This window comes from Geotrypetes seraphini, chromosome 5 (genome assembly GCF_902459505.1).
Source record: "Geotrypetes seraphini chromosome 5, aGeoSer1.1, whole genome shotgun sequence".
Taxonomy (NCBI): Eukaryota; Metazoa; Chordata; class Amphibia; order Gymnophiona; family Dermophiidae; genus Geotrypetes; species Geotrypetes seraphini.
In genome coordinates, this window is record NC_047088.1 from 31,789,919 (window position 1) to 31,813,757 (window position 23,839).

Consider the following 23,839-nt stretch of genomic DNA (forward strand, 5'->3'; position numbering starts at 1 on the left):
ATCTCCTCCCAGACTAATTGGAGCACATCAAGTATGGGTAACAGCTTCAATTGCAAATTTAAAATCCGTCCCAATTCAGGATATCTGGAAAGCAGCAACTTGGTCCTCAGTTCACACGTTTACTAAGCACTTTTGTTTAGACCAGAGTTCAGCGCAAGATATTCAGTTTGAACAATCAGTCTTCCACAATTTATTTGCGCTGTAATATGTCTCCTCCTCCCATTCTCTTCTCGAAGCTAGGGGACTCACCAGCAAGTGTGAATGCATTTCCCCTGCTTATGTCTGGAAAAAATTCAATACAACTTTCAGAAGGAACAGCACAGAGAGCTACACCTGCCTCCGTGATCCTGATGAAGGGCTCTCTACAAGAGAGAGCTTGCTATTCTGAGATGTCTTGTCAAGGTGATCGCCAATGGGAACACTGTTTTGACCGTGAGGTCCAAAAGGGACACATCATTAAGAGGTTCATATGGTGCTTTAGTGAGGCCCTTTAGAACAGTGCTAAGACTCCATGATAGAAAAGGATGGCTTAGCAGAGGCCTCAACCAGAGCGTACCTCTTAGGAATCTGGTGAAATCTGGATGAGCTGTCAGCAAAACTTTACTACTTTAGATCCAGAAGCATGAAAGGCCTGCCACTTGCAAGTCCTTTTCCAGACCAGCATGCAGAAAGGCAAGGGTAACCAGAATGGGAGCCTGCAGAGGTTCTACCCGGTCTGTTTCACACCACTATTGAAAATCCTTCCAATCTTTGGCATAGGTCACCATAGTAGAAGATTTTTTTAACCTTGAGGAGAGTAGCAATAACCACATCTGAATGTCCCTTGCGAACTAGGTGCCTAATATAATCACAGTATTAACTTTACATAAATCTAAAAATTTTTTATTTTTATATGAAATACTCAGACCCGCAACCGTGATGATTAATAAGAAACCAAACTGGTACTGCCACTGGGACCATCATAGTATTTCATTGTCCCTTGCAAACTAGGGCCATGCACTAAGAGCCATGCTGTAAGACCAAAGCATGCTAGATTCTCCATGGGGACTAGCTACTGAGAAGCCTGTAATGGCAAAAGGCAGCTTGAGGCTCCTATCCTATTGAAGACGTACTAGGTCTGCATACCATGGTCAGCAAAACCAGTCTGGGGCCACTAATATCATGAGTCCTGGATGAGTGGCAATCCTGTGGATGATCCGGCCCACCATGGGCCAAGGTAGGAAGACAAAGGTTCTAGATGGCTCTTCCTGAACTTGACTCTCCAGCCTAAATTGCTAGAGTAGATCCAATACCTCTCGCCCTGCCTGCTCACTCTGGTTTAGACAGAGCTTTGATTAGCCAATCGTCCATATAGGGGTGCACCTAGATCCACCATCGTTCGGAGATGAGCCGCAACCACCACCATTACCTTACCTTGGTGAAAGTGCAGCAGGCTCTTGCAAATCTGAACAGGAGAGTTGCAAACTGGAAATGTTCCTGAAGTACATGAAACCTAAAATATTTCCTGTGGCCCAAAAGATGGGAATATGCAGATATGCTTCTGTCAGATCCAGAGGCAAGAAACTTCCCTGGAGCCACCACCATGATAACCAAATGGGCTGTTTCATGTGGAAACATGGAATTATTAGAAATGCATTGATGGCCTTGAGATCCAAGAAGGAATCCCAGCCTTCTGTGTCTATCTTAGGCACAATGAAGTATATGGAAGCACCTGCCTGAGCCCGATTCATCGTCAGGGACAGGTTCTGTGTCCCGAATATCTAAGAGCCTTTGACGTGTGGCTCAGACCTTGGCCTCTTTTTCCGGCCAGCCGGAGAATCGAGAAACAAATCTGCAGGACAAAGCTTGGATTTTGTGACCCACTTGGATGATGTCCAGCACCCATTGGTCAGAGATGATTCTCCCACTCCTGAAACGTCGACAGCCTCCTCCCCAATGTGTGGAGGTATGGCAGCCAACTTGACATCATGGGACTTTTTGGAGAGTGGGTAGATGTATGATCTTGAGGGTTGTTGGCATCTGGGATTGCTAAATTGCCATCTGTAAACTTAGAAAGATCTCTGGGTGGAAGAACTCAGGTTGTACTGGCGAGAAAGGCGGAACAAAAATTACATCTACTCCCTCCTGGCTTGTTCTCTGGTAGAGACTTAGGCCAACGATCCATCACTCTGGCCATGAGATCATCTACCCTTACCAAAAAGCATCTGTCCTTTAAAAGGCAGCCTGCTTAAGGTTGCCTTGGATACCGAAGTCACCCACCCACCCACTGCCTGATCCAGAGCATTCTGCGAGCAGAGACCACATATGCTGATACCTTGCTCATGACCCTGTCATATAGTTGTGTGCCACATAATCCACCCCTTCTAGCAGATGATCTCCTCTGCAGAGGAGTCCCATCTCAATCTAGTGCTACACGCTCATGCAGCAAATGAAGCTGCTGCTTTGACTCCCAGAGCTAGAGCTTCAAATTGTTTCTTTAAACCCATGTCCACCTTGCAATCTTGCACATCTTTCAGCATAACTCCCCCTTCACTTGGGAGAGCCGTGCATTTGGAGATCCAAGTCACCACAAAATCTACCTTTGGCTGATTAAACAGCTGCTGGGACTCTGGTGCCACTGAATAGGACCTGAACATAGCTTTTGCAATCCTTAAGGAACCTTCTGAGGTCTTCAACTTTTTGGTAACTAGGGCAATGATGTCTGAATATCCTGGGGAAAAAAAAAAGTCTGAGCATTGGTGCCACTCATGACCATGCACTGGGAAGTGGAAAGCTGCGCCTCCACCTTCAATTCCCTACTAGCATCCACTATAAAAGGGTGAACAGACTGACTTGAATAGCCAGTGGACCAAAGGATTGTACCCCTGGTAGAGTGCCACAGAGGCATCTTGGCTGCCGGACCCAAACAGGCAACCAGATTCTTCCAGGATTGTCTGAGCTCTGAGACAGAAGAGGCATGGAATGTGATCTCCAATCCTGCCAGTTTGGCTCTGAGTAGTCGCTGGAACTGGGGGCCAGCTCATCTATGGAGAAATCATAGGAAGTGAAGATGTGCCCTGGACTAATGGTAGTATGTTCAGGCTGTGCCACGTCATCGCCCTGTTAAAAATGCTCTCCCCATGAGGTTTACAAATTCTGGGTAGAAGCCTTGTATAGAAGAGATAACTCCAGCAGTACCTCCGACTGGGCTTTCGTGGGTTCCATGCACTCCACATTTGTGCTTCACTAAATTCAGGCTCCAGCCAGTACTCTATCCATTTCCCCAACCCACAGTGGCTCCCCAGCCCTGGAGGACATTGATAGGGCTAAGCTCAAAGCTCCCACCCCTCCCTCATGTGCACTGCAACATATGGATGCTCCTCTGCCAGCCAGCCAGCACAAACGTCACATAAAATGGTGTCAACATACCCTGAAGTCCATCCTTGGCAATTTTTGTAAAAATCCAGAGGTTTTGAAGCAGATTAACAGGCTTCAGAAAAAAAAGGTTCAAAATCCATGACAGCCGCAAACGACTCCAAACCAGGAAATCTTTGGGCTGCATCTTTGGGTCGGATTGACCCCCATCTAGAGACCTCTACTCCCATCGAACCTCAATTGGGAGGAGAGGACACAGCAAATATGCAGCTGACTCCCTCATACCCTAAGGATTCTTACTCAGGGTGCCCACAGCCTGCGCTCAAGCCTTTGAAAGATTCAGAAGGCGAGCTGGCTGCCAGGGGAATGAACCCCAAGCCCTGAAGTGGCACACAGCAGGCTGGCTCCTCAGGTCCAGGTTTGCCCTGCAAGCTGCAGTTTGGCTCTGCAGAACCTACATTCTTTCCCAGGCAAAGAATCACCAAATATGGGGTCTCAGGGCACCAAAGCCTCAGAAAAAACAAACATAACCAACAAAGAAAAACTAAGCACAGCAGGGCAGAAACACCTCTGCACTAGTGCTGTGCGATTAAGGGAAAAAAAATTTCATTCAATTCAGCCTATTGAATCAGTTTTTCAATTCACTTTATCCAATTGGGCTTTTTTTTTTTTTTTTTTTAAACATCCTGGCAGGTTTTGAAGTCTCTTCACCCCCTTTACCCTCTCCAGCCCCACACCGGTGCTGTGGTGTAAATTAAAAAAAAACAACAAAACACAACTGTTCCTATTAGGTCCTAGATCATGCTCGCTGTCTAACACCAGCTCTGGCAGAATACACACATTTCAAATCTAACATAATGTAATCACAAAATATTTAAAAAATTTCTACCTTTTGTTGTCTCGTTATTCAAATCATGTTGCGCCAGGCTGTTGTCTGTCATCTGTTAACTTGCATGCCAGGGTTTCCTACCCATTTGATGTTTTCTTTTTCTCTGTGCTCACCATCCGTCTCTGTACCTTCCCTTCCACTGCCATATTCAACATTTGTTTCTGCCCCACTGTCTACCATCTCTCTCTCTCTCTCTGCCTTGTGCCCCGTCTCCTCCATGCAGCATCTCCCCCTTCCTCCCCTTGCCCTCCACCCTATGTCCCAACATTTCTTCCTTTTAGCCATGAATGTTTCCCCTCCACCATATGTAGGATTTATCCCTCTTTATTGCATCTCTGCATTCCTCTCATCCACCCCTGTACAATTCTTCCTCTTCTCTCATGTGGAGCAGCCTTCCATCCCACTGAGACCCAACATACCTCTGGGCCTCCTAAAGCAGCAGCTGTGGCTGGTTGGCTGGCAGAGGCAGTACTGTAAGGCTGCTCACAGCTTCCTCCACATCAGTGACCTGGCAGAAGGAAGGCCTCAGTGGGACAGGCCATGAGCAGCCTGCAAGCCAACTACAACCGCTACTTTAAGAGGCCTGGATATATGTCAGGTCTCACTGGGGGCAAAGGTATTGGGTCTCTGAATTGGTGAGTCTGATTGATTAAAAAAAAAAAAAATTGATTCACTTAAGTGAATCTGTTTGAATTGGCCAAGACTACTCTGCACAGTTTGCTTGCAGATTGAAAAACTGAAAGATGCATTATACTCCACTAAATATGGGAGGTGCTGAAAGTTGTGAGTGGCACTTCTGCAAAACCCAGTTTGTGGGGAATGGATTGAATATCATAACATACGAACTCATGAGTAGATGTAACAGAAAGCAATGTTACTTATCGTAACAGTTGTTATCCAGGGACAGCAGGCAGCTATTCTCACTAGTGGGTGATGTCATCCGACAGAGCCCCGATACGGACATCTTGCAAGCATGTCTTGCTTGAAGAAACTCAGAAGTTTCGAGATGCCCGCACCGCGCATGCGCCAGTGCCTTCCCGCCTGATGCTCCGGGCGTGTCTCCTCAGTTCAGGTAGCTAGCAGAGAAGCCAACCCAGGGGAGGTGGGTGGGACGTGAGAATAGCTGCCTGCTGTCCCTGGATAACAACTGTTACGATAAGTAACATTGCTTTATCCCAGGACAAGCAGGCAGGTATTCTCACTAGTGGGTGACCTCCAAGCTAACCTCAATGGGATGGAGGGAGAGTTGGCAACTTAGGAGAACAAATTTTGTAACACAGTTTGGCCAAACTGCCCATCCCGTCTGGAGAAAGTATCCAGACAATAATGAGAGGTGAACGTATGAACCGAGGACCAAGTGGCAGCCTTACAAATCTCCTCAATCGGTGCCGATCTGAGGAAGGCTACAGAGGCTGCCATTGCTCTGACCTTATGGGCTGTGACCTTACAGGGAAGGGGTAATCCAGCCTGGGCATAGCAGAAAGAGATACAAGCCGCCATCCAGTTGGAGATGGTGCGCTTCGATACGGGTCGTCCCAACTTGTTTGGATCAAAGGAGACGAAAAGTTGAGGAGCAGTTCTGTGTGGTTTGGTGCGATCCAAGTAGAAAGCCAAAGCACGTTTACAGTCCAGAGTGTGAAGAGCTGATTCTCCAGGATGAGAATGAGGCTTTGGAAAGCACAATGGATTGGTTGAGGTGAAATTCAGAGACCACTTTAGGCAGGAATTTCAGGTGAGTGCGGAGGACCACCTTGTCATGATGGAATACTGTGAAAGGTGGGTCCGCCACCAAGGCCTGAAGCTGACTGACCCTGCGAGCAGATGTGAGGGCCACCAGAAAAACCACTTTCCAAGTGAGAAACTTTAGTGGAGCCTTGCTCAGAGGCTCAAAAGGAGGTTTCATAAGCTGAGAAAGGACAACATTTAGATCCCAAACCACTGGAGGCGGTTTGAGAGGAGGATTGACATGAAAAAGTCCTTTCATAAATCTGGAAACCACAGGATGAGAAGAGAGAGGTTTCCCTTGTAGAGGCTGATGGAAAGCCGCAATAGCACTCAGGTGGACTCGTATAGATGTCGACTTGAGACCAGACTGAGACAGATGTAAAAGATAGTCCAAAACAGAGGATAGGGAGGCTCGCTGAGGCTCCTTAGAATGGGAAATACACCATGAAGAAAATCTTGTCCATTTTTGGGAGAAGCATTGACGAGTAGCAGGCTTCCTGGAAGCCTCCAAGACATCCCTCACCGCCTGGGAAAACTGGTGCGGAGTTACGTTGAGAGGAACCAAGCTGTCAGGTGGAGAGACTGCAGGTTGGGATGAAGCAGAGACCCCTGATGTTGAGTAAGCAGTGAAGGAAACACTGGAAGTAGGCACGGTTCCCTCCGGCGGAGTTCTTGCGGCTTCCCCTGCACAAGCTCGTCGACCAGACTTCATGCGATGCTTCGAGTCTCCTTACTCTATCCCTGCGGTCCCTGGCAAATTGGATGCGCGGTACCGCACGGTGCATCATAAAGGCTTTGAGGGTCCTCAGCTTTCTCACCAGTCCCTCCTGGTCGAATCCTCGTTCAAGCGGTCTCATCCTGGCCAGGTCTATGCTTCAGTGCCTCCGGGCTGCGAGGGCAGAACCATGGATAAGTTTGGTCGACGCATCTATCAGAATTCGATGATGGCGTCTCGAGTCCTGAATTACAATTTCCACTTTGCAGCCTACTTGGAATTTTTTCTACCTGTGCTTCGGAAGTTCACACCATACATCGAATCCCAGGCTAGGTTTGAGTTTGAGGAAGTGGTTGCTTCGCTGTCCCAACTTTGGCTTCAGTTAATGCAATCTGCCTATGATGCGTTCGAGCTCTCCGCCCGAGCGGCGGCCTGCTCGGTGGCGATGCGCCGGTTGGCCTGGTTGCGGACCATTGCTATGGACCCGAATCTTCAGGACTGCCTGGCAAACGTCCCGTGTGCTGGGGCGGATCTTTTTGACGAATCCATCGAGACTGTCACGAAGAAGTTGGGAGACTGGGTAGGCTGCAGATGAGATTTGGGAAAATTGATCTCGAAGCCTAGGCTCTGCAGGAAGCAGATCGTGGTCAAGGTCGCCGAAATGACCTTTGGAGCTGACGGGGCCTTGATGAGCCAGTCGTCGAGGTATGGAAATACCTGAAGACCCCTGTTCCGGAGTGCAGCGGCCACCACCACCAGACACTTCGTGAAGACTCTGGGAGACGAGGACAGGCCGAATGGAAGCACTCGATACTGCAGATGTAGATGTCCCACCCGAAATCTGAGGAACTCACGGGAGGCTGGATGAATGGGAATGTGAGTGTAGGCCTCCTTGAGATCCAGAGAGCATAACCAGTCGTTCTGCTCGAGGAGAGGGTAGAGAGAAGCAAGTGTCAGCATGCGAAACCTCTCCTTGACTAGGAATTTGTTGAGGGCCCTGAGGTCCAAAATGGGTCGCAGGTCGCCCGTCTTCTTCGGAACAAGAAAGTACCGGGAGTAAAACCCCTGGTTCAGTTGGTCCGTCGGGACCGGCTCCACGGCACGAAGACGGAGCAAAGCCTGAGCTTCCTGGAGAAGAAGGGCGGTCTGAGTCAAGTTGGAAGGATACTCTCTTGGAGGGTGGTCCGGAGGGACCCGATGGAAATGAAGAGAGTATCCTTCCTTGATGATAGTAAGGACCCAGAGGTCGGTTGTTATGGCCTCCCAGCGATGATAAAAATGATGGAGGCGCCCTCCGATGGGAAAAACAGGGGGAGGCAGAACGAGGTTGGTTATGCCCTCGACGAGACAGTCAAAAAGGCTGAGTGGTCTTAGGGACAGCTTCGCCGGTTGCCTCGCAGGAGGAGTTTTTTTCTCGGCTGATAATGCCTCTGATAAATCAACGGCGGACGAGAAGGTCGAGACTGCTGAGGCTTAGGCTTCGGCCGAAGGATAGATTGGAAGGACTTTTCGTGGTCAGACAACTTCTTCGTGACAGTCTCGATGGATTCGTCAAAAAGAGCCGCCCCAGCACACGGGACGTTTGCCAGGCAGTCCTGAAGATTCGGGTCCATAGCAATGGTCCGCAACCAGGCCAACCGGCGCATCGCCACCGAGCAGGCCGCCGCTCGGGCGGAGAGCTCGAACGCATCATAGGCAGATTGCATTAACTGAAGCCGAAGTTGGGACAGCGAAGCAACCACTTCCTCAAACTCAAACCTAGCCTGGGATTCGATGTATGGTGTGAACTTCCGAAGCACAGGTAGAAAAAATTCCAAGTAGGCTGCAAAGTGGAAATTGTAATTCAGGACTCGAGACGCCATCATCGAATTCTGATAGATGCGTCGACCAAACTTATCCATGGTTCTGCCCTCGCAGCCCGGAGGCACTGAAGCATAGACCTGGCCAGGATGAGACCGCTTGAGCGAGGATTCGACCAGGAGGGACTGGTGAGAAAGCTGAGGACCCTCGAAGCCTTTATGATGCACCGTGCGGTACCGCGCATCCAATTTGCCAGGGACCGCAGGGATAGAGTAAGGAGACTCGAAGCATCGCATGAAGGTCTGGTCGACGAGCTTGTGCAGGGGAAGCCGCAAGGTCTCCGCCGGAGGACGAGGCAAGTGTATGGTATCAAGGTACTCTTTGGAATATCGAGACCCAGCATCGAGAGTAATGTCCATGTCATCCGCCATCTGCCTGAGGAACGATGAAAAGGACAGTTGGTCTGCTGTCGCCGGTCTGCGAGACGGACTAGAAGAAGAAGAGGCTTCAGGCTCCAGAGAGGCCTGCAAGCAACAGGACGAGTAGAAAACCTCGGGGTCCTCGAACTCCGGGCCCGGAGGAGGAGACCCAGTCGAAGCAGCATACCCCAACCGAGGCAATTTCTTCTGAGGCGAGACGGTCGAGTGTCGAGAGGAATGCTTCGAAGAATGTCTGGATCGATGCCCCTCCCGATGCCTGGAAGGGGATCGAGCCCGTCTGTGAGAAACTGGCTCAGACGCTTCCAAGGAGCAGATTGGACTCGATGCCGTCGATCGCAGAGGCGGCAGAGTCGGAGGCTCCCCCGACGACGCCCAGGTTTGATAGGGGGTTCGGAAGAACTCGTCCTGCTTCCTGCTATGCCCAGAACTGGGTGGCCCCGAAGGTGGACGCCACACTGAGTCATGGGGCGGAGTAATCGGTTCCAAGGGAGGCAGGTCACTATACGAGGCTTTCCTCGAGGGGATGGGCTCCAAGGGAGGCATATCACTAAGGGAGGCCCTCCTCGAGGAAATCGGTTCCAAAGGAGGTACAGCGCTAATGGAGGACCTCCTCGAGGACCCGGACACCGCTCGCCGCTCCTCCTCGCCGAGTAACGAGGTAGTGCGGCGAGGAGGAGGGGGCGGTCCGCCCCTCGAAGCCAAAGCTGGAAGGTCACCCTGGATGGTGGCAATCAGCCGAGGCCCCATGGTCTGCATGAGCTCCACGAACTGAGCCTCCAGGATGGACCGCAACGAAGCCGATATGGAGGGATCCGCACCAAAAGGGGGCCCTTCTGCACGGTCTCCGCGCTCCTTGGGTGCTACGTGCTTCTGCTTGCCAGTCTTCGGCACCTTGAGCACCACCGGAGAAACTGTCGGGGTCGATACCTGCTCCGAGGAGACGGATGAAGGCACCGGCGCCGAAGCCGGGGCCGAAACCAGTGTGAACGACGCCGGTTTCAGGAGGCCCGAAGCAGCCGGGGAGGCAGAGGGCTTCGCAGAAGGAGTCAAAGCACCTGTCGATGTCGAAGCTGCAGGATCCGATGAAGCTTCCATCTTGAACATGGACTCCCACAGCAGACAGCGACGCTTAAACGCTCTCGCCGTCAGAGTGGAGCAAGGCCGGCACGATTTCGGGAAGTGATCCGGTCCCAGACACTGTAAGCAGCGTCGATGAGGGTCCGTGAGCGAAATCGCGCGCTGGCACTTGCTACACTTTTTAAAACCAGTGATCGGCCGGGACATAGGCCGGAAAAGCTCCGCCGCAAGGTCGAAGGCGCGGGGCCCCAGCCACACGGCCGACCCGGTATTGGAAGGAAAATTTTTTTTTTTTTTTAAATCAAAGAAAGAAATAAATGCACAGGAGAGCCAAAAGAACTCAACCCGCGGCAAAAAAAGAGATTCAATGGGCGCAAATTGAAGATAGACTTCTCAGCTCCGCGGAAGAAAAAGAACTGAGGAGACACGCCCAGAGCATCGGGCGGGAAGGCACTGGCGCATGCGCGGTGCGGGCATCTCGAAACTTCTGAGTTTCTTCAAGCAAGACATTCTTGCAAGATGTCCGTATCGGGGCTCTGTCGGATGACATCACCCACTAGTGAGAATACCTGCCTGCTTGTCCTGGGATAAATACTATTATTTCAGCTGATCTTAACATAAGAATCACCATATTAGGAAAAGCTTGAAAGGCTCTCAAGCTCAGTATCTAAACACAAGAATAGCCATTACATAAACTATCATGAACTCCACTAACACCTCATATTCAATAACCCACCTGTTCTTAAAGTCCTTTTTCTCATTCTCCAGAATTCATGAAATGCACCAAATGAGCATGCCATCCTCCAAAAGGAGTGAAATACAAACATTCAACTCCTTATTCATTTACATGATCACCAGAACAGAAATGAACTCGTTTCCAAATAAAATGAAACTTTTTTTTATTTGATAGATCCCAATAGCTAGTGCCATAATTTTCATCCACCCAAGAAAAACTCAATCTGACCTTCAACCACAAATATCTCAAACATCAATGTAAAATTACTCTTCTGACCCTGTACTTGTTACCTTATGATGTAATTTGCCAACCACTGTATTCTCCCCATAATGTATGAACCTTTTTATTGTAAGTTGCCCTGAACCTATATTGAGAAAAGTATGATCCAGACATTCAGATTAGATCATCCTGTTTTCAACAGTGACCAATCCAGGCCACAAGCACCTGGCTTGATGCCAAGAGTAAAAACAAGATTTTTGTCTTGCTTATCCCAGGAATAAATAGCAGATTTCCCAAGTCCATTTTAATAATGGCTTATGGACTTTTAAGTAACTTGCCCAAACCTTGCCAACATTCTCTGGCCCTGAATTCCAGAGTTTAATTAAATGTTAAGTGAAGAAATTTTCTCTGGTTTTAAAATTTACTACTTAGAAACCATTGCATGCTCTCTACTCCTTGTATTTTTGGAAAGAGTAAACTAGCAAGTCATGTCTACTCGTTCCACTCAATTTAGTACGTTATAGATTTCTAACTCCCCTCAGCCATCTCTTCTCCAGACTGATTACCTATAACCTCTAGCCTATTCTCGCAGGGAAGTCATCCCACCCCCCACCCTCATCACTCCTCTTTACCTTTTCTAATTCTGCTATATCTGAACTGCAGGAAACAAAATTGAACACAATATTTGAGATGTTGTTACACCATGGAGCAATAAACTCTCAAGTTTTGTTCTCCATTCCTTTCCTAATAATGCCCAACATTGTATTTGCTTTCTTAGCTGTTGCACACTGAGCAGAGGATTTCAACATATCAATGATAACTCCTAATGTGGAACCTTGCATTGTGTAATTGTTTGGGTTCCTCTTTCCTACATGCTTATATTACCATTATCTAGCTTCCTGGCTCTGTTTAAATATAGGCTGTTTTTGTTTGTACTTAGCTAGTTATTTGTTCTCATCATACAGAAATCAATTTGGATTTCCTAATTCTCAGTCAACTGTTCTATTATCTAGATGCCCACCTAAAAACACTAGCAATCCAGAAGCCTAAGGTAGAAACTAGATGCACTCAACTGAAAAGGCTGATTTTTTAAAAAATGCTGACAAAATGGGAAATGTTTCTAAAGGAGCCAGCCCGCAGGTAAAGATGGAGCAAAGTAGAAAAGTGAGCTAAACTAAAAACTAAACAGCAAAAGGAAAAAATTCAATATGGCTTTCCAATGCTCAAAACAGCACTGAAAAAGAACTTCCCAATGTTCAATGCTAAGAGAATACAAATCTTATGTGCACACCATTAGTGATGAGCACTGAGAAGATATTTGTTAAAACTTGAAGAATTAAGACCGATTGCGAGGGAGTGCTGAAAAGTTCAACCCAACCAACTTCCTAAACTGAGTGTTATTTTGCCACGTGCCAAATTGCAGAAACAAAATTGTTTTGACTATTTCAGATCATTGATTGAACCATATCCGTGTCAATTCTCCCCTTGGTTGGGCTGAGAACTTTTCAGCATCCCCTCATATTCTGTGACCCAGGGCAGAGATTTGGAAGGGGATCCAGGTAGCAGGCTGGGCTACCTTCAAATTTTGGGCAAAGGCCCTATTTGCACCCCACTGTGCTGGCCCTGAGAAGAACTACTAATGGTCAGCTCATACAGAATGTTTATTTTATTTTAATTATTTATTTATAAGTTTCCACATTACATATCAGGTAAACACTTGTACAGAAAGTTGGTTAGATGAAACAATTCTCTCAAAGTATAAATACTTCCATATCTTATCTTTAAAAAGGAAATAAAAATAAAGAATTTATAATTTCATCTAGCACAACTCAAGTCCTCAATTTAAGATCCAAGAATTCACATAAGCGAGAAAAAAAAATGAATAACAATCATTCAAGAGATATGCTAAACATAGTGTTGAGGTAGGAGATACTTATTAAACTTCTAGAGCTCTTGTTGTTGTTCCACCATCTATTCGGGACATAGCCAAGAAAGCAGTTAACTGACAAGGTTCATATAATACACTTACAAGAGTATCTCAGGTAAAAAGTTGTCCCTAGCAGAATGACCCCTGGTCTCAAAAGAAGAAATTCTCGATGATGTTTCTCTCTTGAAAGATCAGGGTACATTTGTATTTTTAATCCTAAGAACTCTGTTTATTTTTAAAGAAAAGCCTCAATAACCATCCTTTTTCAATCGAAAGAGCTACAGTTAATATCAGTGTGGAAGGTATTACCATGTCCTTATCAGACGTCTCCAAAATTTCCGACACATTTAAAGTTACTTGTTCTGGTTTCTTCTGTAATTGAGGCCCATTTTTATTAGGAAGGTAGTAAACTTGAGAAAATGGAGGAAGTGTTTCTTTAGGAACTTGTAAAATGTCTACCAGGTATCTCCTAAGAATCTCCCTAGGAGTCACCATTGTCAATCTTGGAAAATTAACAAGTCTCGTTATTATTTCTTGATGCATTCTCAAGCATTTCCAATTTCTTCCTAAGATTAACATTATCCTTAACTAGGGCTTCTTGCAATTGTTTAGAAGCTGAAACATCTTGGTCAAGCTTTTGTACTAGAATTTTTGAAGTAGACTGATCTTCTTTTATATCTTTAAGCTCCTTAGTATGTTGGATCAATTTGTTCTCTATGTAATGGAAATTGGGGCTAATAGTTTTAGCAAAATTATCCACTAAGTCCCAAAGAGACTCCAGAGTCACCTGGGTGGGCTTCTCCCAAATAGGAATTTTTTGTTGGGTGTAGAAATGCTCACCTTGAAGCAAAGTTCCCTAGCTTAGTTCCGTCTGGTTTATTCCACCTCCACTAGTTGACAAAAGCTCAGAATCTTCTACAGGCTTTCCCTGTACAGGGAGTTCTGGCTCCAAACTCTCCATAACGCTGTAAACTGTCTCGGGAGTAAGGTCAGCCCCCAGCTCCGGGGTTACCTCACCCCTTGGAGAGCTGGTGATCCGAGGCTGCGAGGGTGGTGCTCATATGTCTGGACTCAAGGTGGTATCTGGCTCAGGAGGCGCAAAACCGGGCTCGCTCAACTCTGGTGCCCTCAGCGGGCTAACTTCAGACATCAGGTTAGTAGCTCCCTGCATCCACAGCAACAGGCCTTCAATATTGCCGAGAGTCAGCACAACAGAGTGCTGCGAGGCACCTGAAGCGCTCTTGCCTCTCCTCTTCGGCATGGTTAGGAAGTTGTGACACAAATCCTCTGTAGTAAGTAAAAACTAAGAAGATCCGAGCGGCAAGATGCATACTTCTCAGCACGTCTTAGTGGCCATCTTGGATCCAGAATGTTTATTAAAAGCTTGCAAGACTTAGACAAGCCTATGTCAAGATACTAAGGGAATTAAAGAGAAATCCTGGCAGGTTTGCTGAAGGATAAAAGAAGTTCCAGAGACCAAGATGGGCAGCTCTAGACCTTTCCAAACAGGTGGGAGACTAGATTAGCCTTAGTTTGGTGATGGGAAGTTACAATATTACTTATATAAAAGTGAAATATTTACTATGCCAGTAGGATTAAAGAACATTAAGACTAGTATCTTATTTTCAACAGTGGCCAAATTGGGCACAAGAACCTGCAGAAATCCAAGAGTATGCAAATTTCATGCTGCTTATTTCAAGAAGTAATTATTTTCTTGAGTCATCCTTAGTAATGGTTTATGGCCTTTGCCTCCAGAAACTTACTTATTTAAATTGCTATTTTGTACATTATTCCATTCACACTTAGTCTTTGTATTTAATATACAATTCTGGCCACTATATTCATGTCCCACCAAACAGAGGCATATTTGTCCAGTTCTATCTACATCGCAACACAAGATTTCAACATAATGAGCAAGAGACACTACCTGGAACAGGGTTAGGCAATTCGTCCGAGACACACAGGCAGGTCAAGGTTTCAGGATATCCACAATAAATATGCATATCAATTTTAAAAAAGCTATTTTAACACTCAATTCATAACATTCATCATTAACCATTAATTTAAATATAAAATAATTTTATTAAATAATCTTAAATATATCTCATAACAGGGGTGCCCAATACGTCGATCGCAAAGGCAACGCGAGCCAATTGCAGAGCCCATCCTGGGCTATGTGATAGACTTGCATTGCCTTCGAGATCTACCACACCGATCAGCCTTCCTCTCCCCGAAATCAGTTCTGCCAGAGAGGAAGTTCCAGGCCAGCCAATTGCTGCCTGACTGGCCCGGAACTTCCTCTCTGAGGTCAGAATTGACGTCGGGGAGAGGAATGCTGGTCGGCCCGCCGCTTCTGCAGGGAGAGCTTGGGGTGGCGGTGGCTTGGGGGAGGGCAGGGATATAGAAAGCAAGAAAGGGGGCATGGAGAGAAAGCGGTGAGGGGGCAGGGAGAGAGGAAGAAAAAGTTGGGGGAGGGAATGAGGTCTGGAAGAGAGAAAGCATATAGTAGGCTAAAAGAAGGGAAGAAATATTGGATGCAGTCAGAAGAAAAAAGTGCAACCAGAGACTCATGAAATCAAAAGGTAGGTAAAATGATTTCCAATTTAGTGATCAAAATGTGTCCGTTTTGAGAATTTATATCTGCTTTCTATATTTTGCACTATGGCCCCACTTTTACTAACTAGCGGTTTTTAGCGCAGGGAGCCCTAGAGCATCGAGAGCAGCGCAGGGCATTCATCGCAGCTCCCTGCGTAAAAACTGCTATTGCAATTTAATAAAAAGGGTGCTTTGTGTTTTTTTAAAATTTTATTGTTGGTAGATCATTTTGACTTGGTCATTTTAAAAGTAGCTCGCAAGCCGAGACACAGAGAGATTGATTATATACCATAAATAGACATAAGATGGATTTGCTTGCACTGCCTCCTTGAGATGCAAATCTATCTCATGCATATTTATTGTGGACATCCTGAAAACCTGACCTGCCTGTGGCTCTTGAGGACCAAATTGTCTACCCATGACCTCCTAGACCATTTTCCTGGACAGAGTAGATTACAGGGATCTCAAAGTCCCTCCTTGAGGGCCGCAATCCAGTCGGGTTTTCAGGATTTCCCCAATGAATATGCATGAGATCTATGTGCATGCACTGCTTTCAATGCATATTCTTTGGGGAAATACTGAAAACCCGACTGGATTGCGGCCCTCAAAAGCCCTCAAGGAGGGACTTTGAGATCCCTGGAGTAGAACATTACATGGTGTAGATGTACTTTGGGTTTTTCTTCTCAATGTGATTAAGTGCAAAGTGATGCACATAAGTTGTTTGTCATTCATCTTTGATTGAATGCCTTTTACCATTTACACATTGGAGTTTTTAGGTTTTGTAAACCGGTATAGTAAGTAAATGAAATTAAATGTCATTTAAACTTTTGAAGACTGGGCATTGTCATTTCTCTTGATTTAAGAACTTTGAATAAAATGTTATCTACAATTTAAACAGCGATTGTCCTAGTCCCACAGCATTTATTTAAAAAAAAAAAAAAAAAAAAAATTAGCCATCCTAGTGCCCTGGGGTGCATCCCTATTCATCTTTCTTTTCGATGACCTAAACTATACAGTTCCTCACTTGGCATGCATTGGGAAAATCAGTACTACATCAGGACCAATTTAGGAAGTCATTTGATCCAAAAAAAGGAAGAGACACCTAATACCGATGAGAATGAGACATTTGCCATCCTCCAACCTAAAGGCAACAGTTTATGCCTCAGAGGCATTATTGGACCCTCAATGTAATAACCAGGGTTTTAGTATAAACAAGCAGCGGTAAATAAGTGTCAAAATAACTTGTGAACATTATAAAAATACTTCCAAAACCAAAATTCAAAGAAAGAAGAATCCACTTTTTCTGGGTTAAATAAAGTTGAAGGAAGAATAGTCTTCAAAGCCATGAGTACACTCAATCAGTAAAACCACCATTCATTTAACATTAGATAGTCATAGCACATCTAGAACCACTGCATTCCCAATCATAAGAACCAATGACACACTACCTTTATGGGAATAAGATGGTTAAATTATGTTTCATTGCCAAGACCATGAAAGATTCAAGAAACCATTTAAAAACATAATACTGTTTATTTATTTTGCTTCAAAAACATTTCAGCATTCTAAACATAGAAAAAAGAAAAAAAAATTGCAAGTTTAAATACAGAATCTCTTGAACTTTTAATTGCTGCACTTCCTTTTCACTTGAGAATGGGGATTAGTTTTAGTTTAAACCCAATTTAGCTAAAACAATCCAAGCTTCTCATGCCAGTTTAACCCCTTCCGTAAAACTAAGAATGGCAGCAAAACGCTATTTCACTATATACAGAAAGACAACTTCAAGCTAAATGGACACCCACTGTAGTGTAAATAGATCTACCCTCACAGTGCATGCTCTGGGCCATGATAGCACCATATGGGAGGTACCATCTTCCACGATTTCCCTCCTTAAGGCACCACAATGCTAAAGCATGTACTACAAGAATTTGTCTAGTTTTTACAGACTATAGATATGTACAGTTTATAACCCAGGATTTTCTAGCCAAGAACCATATAGTAACACCTTACAAATTAAAAAAAGATGCTTGAAACATTTTTAAATGCCTTGTTACACCAACAGCAAAGTGCACAGAGTGAGGAAAATGAGCGCCTTTTCTTAAAAATGGTTTGGAAATATGTACAGCTTTAATACAGTTTCAGGATGCTCAGTACACCCATGGCCACATAATGTAAACCAGTTAGAACTCTTGTGAGCATTTTAGAAACTACATTTAAGATTATCCAATTTTGTCATTAAATCCAATAAAGGCAGCCAACACCAACTCAAGTGAGATGGCTCATTTGTTTCCCCTACTCCATGGGATCCACATAGAAACAAATATACACTTATTCATCATCCTCCTCTTCTTCATCCTCTTCTTCCTCCTCTTCCTCATCATCCTCCTCGTCATCCTCCACCTTTTTCCGAGCTGCTTTAGGAGCACCTTTTGCACCATCAATTTTTCCTTTTGACTTATAGTCTGCAACATCCTACAAGTTGCAAAATAAAGAAAAATGCAGCTATGTGAATAGACCAATACATATCTAGAAAATAAAGTTTTATTTTTTTTAACATACAAACCAACAATGCCAGGCTTTCCATAAATTCTACACTAGATAAAGTTATACATTCACAGGATATAGATCTTTATGGGACTAGACTTCAACTCACAAAAACATGAAATCACACTAATTTGGGGGGCACTGCATTTTCTTTTCTAGAGTGGTAACCAGCCAAGCAAGGCACCCAATGCCACCAATATTTGTTTCACAAGTATCCTGGAATCCAGCCTATTTTATATCCTCAACTTGGTTCTAATGTCAATAGCCTTTAGCTGGGAGCCATGCACTGGGGGATTCCTGCAATTATGAGCCCCAAATATGTTCAGATATGTTAATATAGATATATTTTAAAAAAAAAAGAGTGCTTTTATGTAAGTGTATTATAAAACCATTAATGAGCTATATTAAAGAGGATTATGCAAACCAGCATTAACACTTGCCAGTGCAATAATGGGACTGTCATACTACCCTACAAAATAAGCAACTATCAAGTTAATTGATAGTGGGTTCTAATGTGATCAAAAACAGAACTGAATCATGCATGTGCAGAATAACCAAGCTCATACATGTTACATTTGGGTGAATGAAGAGTCAGAAAAAAAATGATTGTCCATTTCTCATGTGTGTACCAACTTATACTTTTGATAGTGGCATACATGCAAATAATGCATGCCTAGAACACAGCAATGCAACTCCAATCTTACTTGCAAACCCCCCCACCAGAGTTCTGTTATTTTTAAATGCTGCATAGCCATGGAAATGCAAACATTTTTGGCTTTAAATGGAATGAGGGGAGGAGGGAAGTGTCAGGATTCAGAAAAGAGAATTTGGGCATACTCCTTAATTCAATAATTTAAATGCACAAGTTATAGAATAGTATCAGCTTCTCAGTCAGGATTCTACAAATTGTGCACACAGAGTCCATAGCACACAATACTAGCAGTTTAGGCTTGAGCACTCAACACTAGCTCAAAGGCTGAATGCTCACACTAAAGTTATGCTAGTACTCTTACACATATCTCTTATGACAGAAGTTATGCACAAAGTTCAACTTCTATATTTGCAATTAGATACTAGGATGTGTCTAAATTAAGATGACCCGTATATGCTAGGATGGTGTGTACTAACTTTTGATGACCTAGGAGATTACTCCCATAGTGTAAACATGGCTAGGTGATCAGTTACAAATAAAGAAACTAGAGTTAGACTAGATACCCTCTAATCTAGCCCATTCTCCACCTCCAAAGAACACCGTTTATCCATATGTCCTTCAGATTAGCCAAAGTAAATTTAAAAAAAAAAACAGAAAACCCTGTTCAAGTCATGATAATGGTCAGTCTAGGCCAGTGTATTGCAAACTGTGTGCCGGGTGAGACGAGACACCGACTACTTACAGGATGTGCCTCGTGTTGATGTCCATGCATGTCCAGAGACCCTCCAGTCACAGCCCGAGTAGTGTGCCACAGCTTCAAAAAGTTTGCAACACACTGGTCCAGGCTTACCACCATTCGTGCTCACCTTTTCATATTTTTCCTTCAGCTTAGCTGCTTTGTTATTGTATGGCTGCTTTTCACCATCACTAAGATTGTTCCACATTTCACCAAGTTTCTTGGCCACATCTCCAATAGAAATACCAGGATTTGTGGATTTGATCTTGGGACGAAATTCAGAACAGAACAAGAAGAAACCAGACCTGGTGGAGAGGGAAGACAAAGGAGGCATAGTAAAACCCCAAAATACCCAGTGTTGGAACATTTTTGTTGAAAAATGGATCAACTACAATCAAACGAGTTAGCTATCCATGAACTGACATTGTGAAGGCAGTAGCTGCCTACCTATTTACTAACGTTACCTATATATATATATATATTTTTTTTTTTTTTTTTTGGGGGGGGGGGTCTACTTACGGGGGCCTCTTTGGAGCATTAGGATCCTTCTTTTTCTTACTACCTTTAACTGGTCCATAATCCTTCATTTCTCTATCATACCGCACTTTATCAGCCTTTGCTAGATCTTCAAATTTGGACTTCTCCTTAGCAGACATTATCTGATAAAAAGAAACACTAGATGTACAGTGTACATTCAATTCCAAACCAACCAGCAATTAAACATGACACTAGTGTAACAAAATGCTAGTAAAGTAGTTTAAAAGGGTCTGGCACTTTAAAAAAAAAAAAAAAATAAGAAAAAAGTACAAATCACAAGTATATCTATTATGTTTTAATTCCTAATTGATCATAAATATATGCAAAAGGTATTTAAGCATATGACCAAGCTATAGAAGATCCACTTCAACATACATGACTATACCAAAGGTTTTAAAACTATTTTAAGGATACCTTCCATCTCTCTGAACATTTCTTGGAGAACTCTGCAAAATTCACTGGAATTTCAGGATTTTTCTTCTTGTGTTCTTCACGGCATGTCTGCACAAAGTAGGCATAGGCAGACATTTTGCCTTTGGGCTTCTTTGGGTCACCTTTAGCCATCTTATTTCTTTAAAGAAAAATATATATTTAAGGTTAGTATAATTGCCCTTCTTGAGCTCAACGCTCATCTGTAACTGGCAGTGGTCATATTTTGGGGGCAATTATAGAACAGGGCACCTAGACTTATATAACCAGAGTGTGTGCATTAGGAGCCTATTCTATATAGGAATATAGGTTAAACATTTTCCTTTATAAGATTGTAGCATAACTGGTCACTTATGCAGCTAAAATTTAAGTATACTGTACATATAGCTGATATAAGTGAAAACATTTAAGTGCCACAGGAAATGTGCATAACTTTGAAGATTCTTTAAGTTATTCATTAAGTAGGAGCCATGCTTATGTCCCACCCATGCTGCACCATTATATTTGCCTCTTTGAAATTACAACACTATTGCAAGTTATGCAGTTGGTTAAAAATAGCACTTAGTACTTGCATACTTAAATGTGCAAATGGCTAGTCCCTACATTATAAGATGCCTCCATTTATGTTTACAAGCAATACCTGGTGTTTTGGTGAAATATTCAGAACATTCACAATAATATACAGCCTACTACTGTGGTGCTACAGAACCTTAAAAGACAATTCATCTTGTCTAGATTAGTAGTTGGTGTGACTCATTCCCAGGAAAGTTGGACTGGTAGCCAGGATGAACTATACAGTCATTTAATAATCTTCATGGTGCATGTGCTAGTTCTCAAAGAGGAAATTAAATTATAAATAAATAAAAATAAGACAGGTAACATTAACAAACCACCTCTGCCTGTTCATGTAAAGTGAGAATTCATCCTTATGCAGCTTATTACTGCGGTAACCGCTAACAAACTATATTTTTATAAGAGTCTAAAGATAGGATTACACTAGAAGTGTGCAGTTTCAAGTCGTTCCTAGACACCTTGTGTACAGTAAAGATGCAGACGACCTACTAAAGTATTTTAAGTCTGTGATTTTATTGCATTTAAAATAAACTTCCGCGTCAGAACCGCACTTTCAGCGAAGTAAAGTAATATAAAGCAACACTCCGCCAGGCAGAGCAGACGTGGAAATGCTGTTTGGCTTACGAAGGGTTTAGTTTAAAAAAAAAAAAAAAAAAAAAAAGCCATCACACAGAACGAATGTTCTTTTCTTCTCCGCTTCCCGCCATCTTTTCCTTTCTCCACACCCAAGGTCATCATAAAATTACCTTTAAAATAAAAGTTTGCACTAAAGACCCGCTCCCGGGCAGCGTTCGGCTCGCGTCAGCGCACAGGAGTCGGCTGCAGGCGACACGAGGCTTCGCCAGGAGAAAGGCTGCCGCCGCCGCTGCCTCACTCCGCCGAAAACGACAGGTCACCAAGACACCAATAATTCATCTTCCATTTTGTGAAATGCTTCCTCATGAAAGAAAGTGCCCCTCAAATCGTCCCCTCTAAGGGATTTTGGTGTGAAGCCCCGGGAAAAGAGAGAGCCCGGGGGGCCCCGCGCCGGCAACGGGTTGGCCGTCGAGCGAAAGGGCTCCCAGTAGAAGTATATAGTCTTGCTATTGAGTATATAGAGAAGCCCTGCTCTACTCTGCCATAGCCTTCCCATTCACTAAAATGGCTTCTCTGTGCAGAGGCGGTGCAATACCTAACAAAGCCACACGCGCGCGCACACCCCCTTCCCTTCCCCCTCGAGCCAGTTAGCGCCCGTCTCGCGGCGCCCCGCAACCCCAATATCTTCCCCCCCCCCGCAACAAGACATATGCACCCTCCACTGCGGGGGCCCCCTCCCCCCCCCGCTCCGGCCGTTAGAGCCAAAGCTAGAGATGTTTCAGGGCGCTCCCCCCGCCACCCCTCCCCCCCGCCTTCTCCTTAGCGCAGTGGCTCAGTAACAAAGGCTCGTGCTCGGCCATGACAGGCAGCGACGTTCTCACCCGCTCTGTGGTGGAGGGTGGAGGGGGGAGGGGGGGTAGCTACGAGAGGAGCCGACGGCACTGCAGGAAAAGGGGCCAAACCAAACGGAGAGGGGGGGGGGTGTTGCGAGATGAGGTACTTTATTCCCACACCCCAGCGCCCTAGGGTCGTCATGCCGCCGTTTCCACCCGAGATGATGGGGAGCCACCCTCCCCAACCCGGGGACAAGAGGCTTAAGAGAGGAGCGCCGGCTGCCCAACACACTGGGGAGGGGGGGGGGGGCAGCAAGGCGCCCCCGCCGTCCGGAGAGAAGTTCAGGCAGAATGAGGCGCGCGACAGTGCACGGGATAAGCCGGGCCAAGCAGCGGCCTCTATCCAACGCTACCTATTAGTCATAGTACTGTTTTTCATATTACCCCGCGCGCTTCCCTCGCGTGCTGCGAATACCCAGCACGCCGTGCAGCCGCTTTCTCCGAGCGCAACTTCACAGCTCACACTCGCCACTGGCAGAAGCGAGGGAAGGGGGGGGAAAAAAAAGTTATACCTAAAACGAGGGTGAAGGGCGGGCAAGTACAGTTTCATGCATCCTACAGAAACGTTCAAATGTGGTTTTCCATTCCCCCTCCCCCCCCCCAACTGAACGGTTCACTCGCGCGCTGCATAACAAATAACGAAGAGATTTAACACGGCGGCTGCAACTCCGGAAGGTAAGACCCAGATCCGAGCAAGTCAATAGGGAAAGCCACTCTGCAAGGGCCGAGTATTTTTTGTCACGCGGCCCGCCAAGAGCAAAAAAAAAAAAAAAATCGGCTTATATTGACGAAAGACAGAAAAAGTTTGGACGGCTACACGCCAGGGCGCGGCGAAGACCGCCGGGGAAAAGGAGCGCAAGTAGACCAGCGGGGCACTGGTGCAGCGAGGGAGCAACCTCCGGCAGAGGAGCGCGTCGCCGAAGTCGGGCAGCCTGCACGGCGCGAAGGTACAGGGAAAGCCGGCCCGCTGAACGTACCTGTATTGTTCACTACAGTGCGGGAAGCACAGAGCACGGCGCTGGCTCAGCGATGTGTACGTACGCAAACACGCGCCCTGGGCTCAGCCTCGCGCCGCCTCACTCTCGCCGGGAAGCGCTCGGATTGGCTGCTGGCGCGCCGTCGTTTAAAACAGCCTCCGCGTCTGGTCATTGGGTGGGAGGTGTTGCGCTTCTAGTTGTCCGCCAGGGGGGGGTGTACTGCCAACTATGAACGTAACAGAGCGGGTGAAGCTGAGGAGCGGAAAAGTGTGAAAGCACTGCTTGGTGGTAGGACGTTCACCTTTTGGTGGGCTGGGTTTTTGGTATTTTTGATGTGCCCGGGGAGGAGAGGGGGGAGTATCGGAATGAGGAGTGCAGATCTTTAATAGTACGTGGATGTATTTTGAAACCTGTTCTAGTCAGGGTCGCTTTTCATTGATCCTGG

At 45.5% G+C, this 23,839-nt stretch overlaps 1 protein-coding gene across 2 annotated transcripts; it reads right to left on the bottom strand.

Moving 5' to 3' along the window:
- Positions 1-16,990: 16,990 nt before the first annotated feature.
- HMGB3 (high mobility group box 3) lies at positions 16,991-23,548 on the bottom strand. Of its 2 annotated transcripts, none has more exons than XM_033946375.1 (5): positions 23,395-23,548; positions 20,361-20,517; positions 19,929-20,068; positions 19,540-19,714; positions 16,991-17,949 (listed from the first exon to the last, which is right to left on the bottom strand). In XM_033946375.1, the coding sequence occupies exons 2-5, from the start codon at positions 20,508-20,510 to the stop codon at positions 17,806-17,808; spliced, it is 609 nt and encodes a 202-aa protein (XP_033802266.1). In that variant the 5' UTR covers positions 20,511-20,517; positions 23,395-23,548; the 3' UTR covers positions 16,991-17,805. The 2 variants fall into 2 exon arrangements, with proteins under 2 accessions (XP_033802266.1, XP_033802267.1); XM_033946376.1 differs by lacking the exon at positions 23,395-23,548 and adding an exon at positions 21,695-22,088.
- Between the last annotated feature and the right edge of the window lie 291 nt (positions 23,549-23,839).

Coding starts and splice junctions, on each gene's coding strand:
- HMGB3 (XM_033946375.1), bottom strand. CDS start 20,510: ATGGCTAAAGGTGACCCAAAGAAGCCCAAAGGCAAAATGTCTGCCTAT. Junction 20,069..20,360: donor AATGTTCAGAGAGATGGAAG/GTATCCTTAAAA, acceptor TCTTTTTATCAG/ATAATGTCTGCTAAGGAGAA. Junction 17,950..19,539: donor TGAAGGAAAAATATGAAAAG/GTGAGCACGAAT, acceptor TGCAACTTGTAG/GATGTTGCAGACTATAAGTC.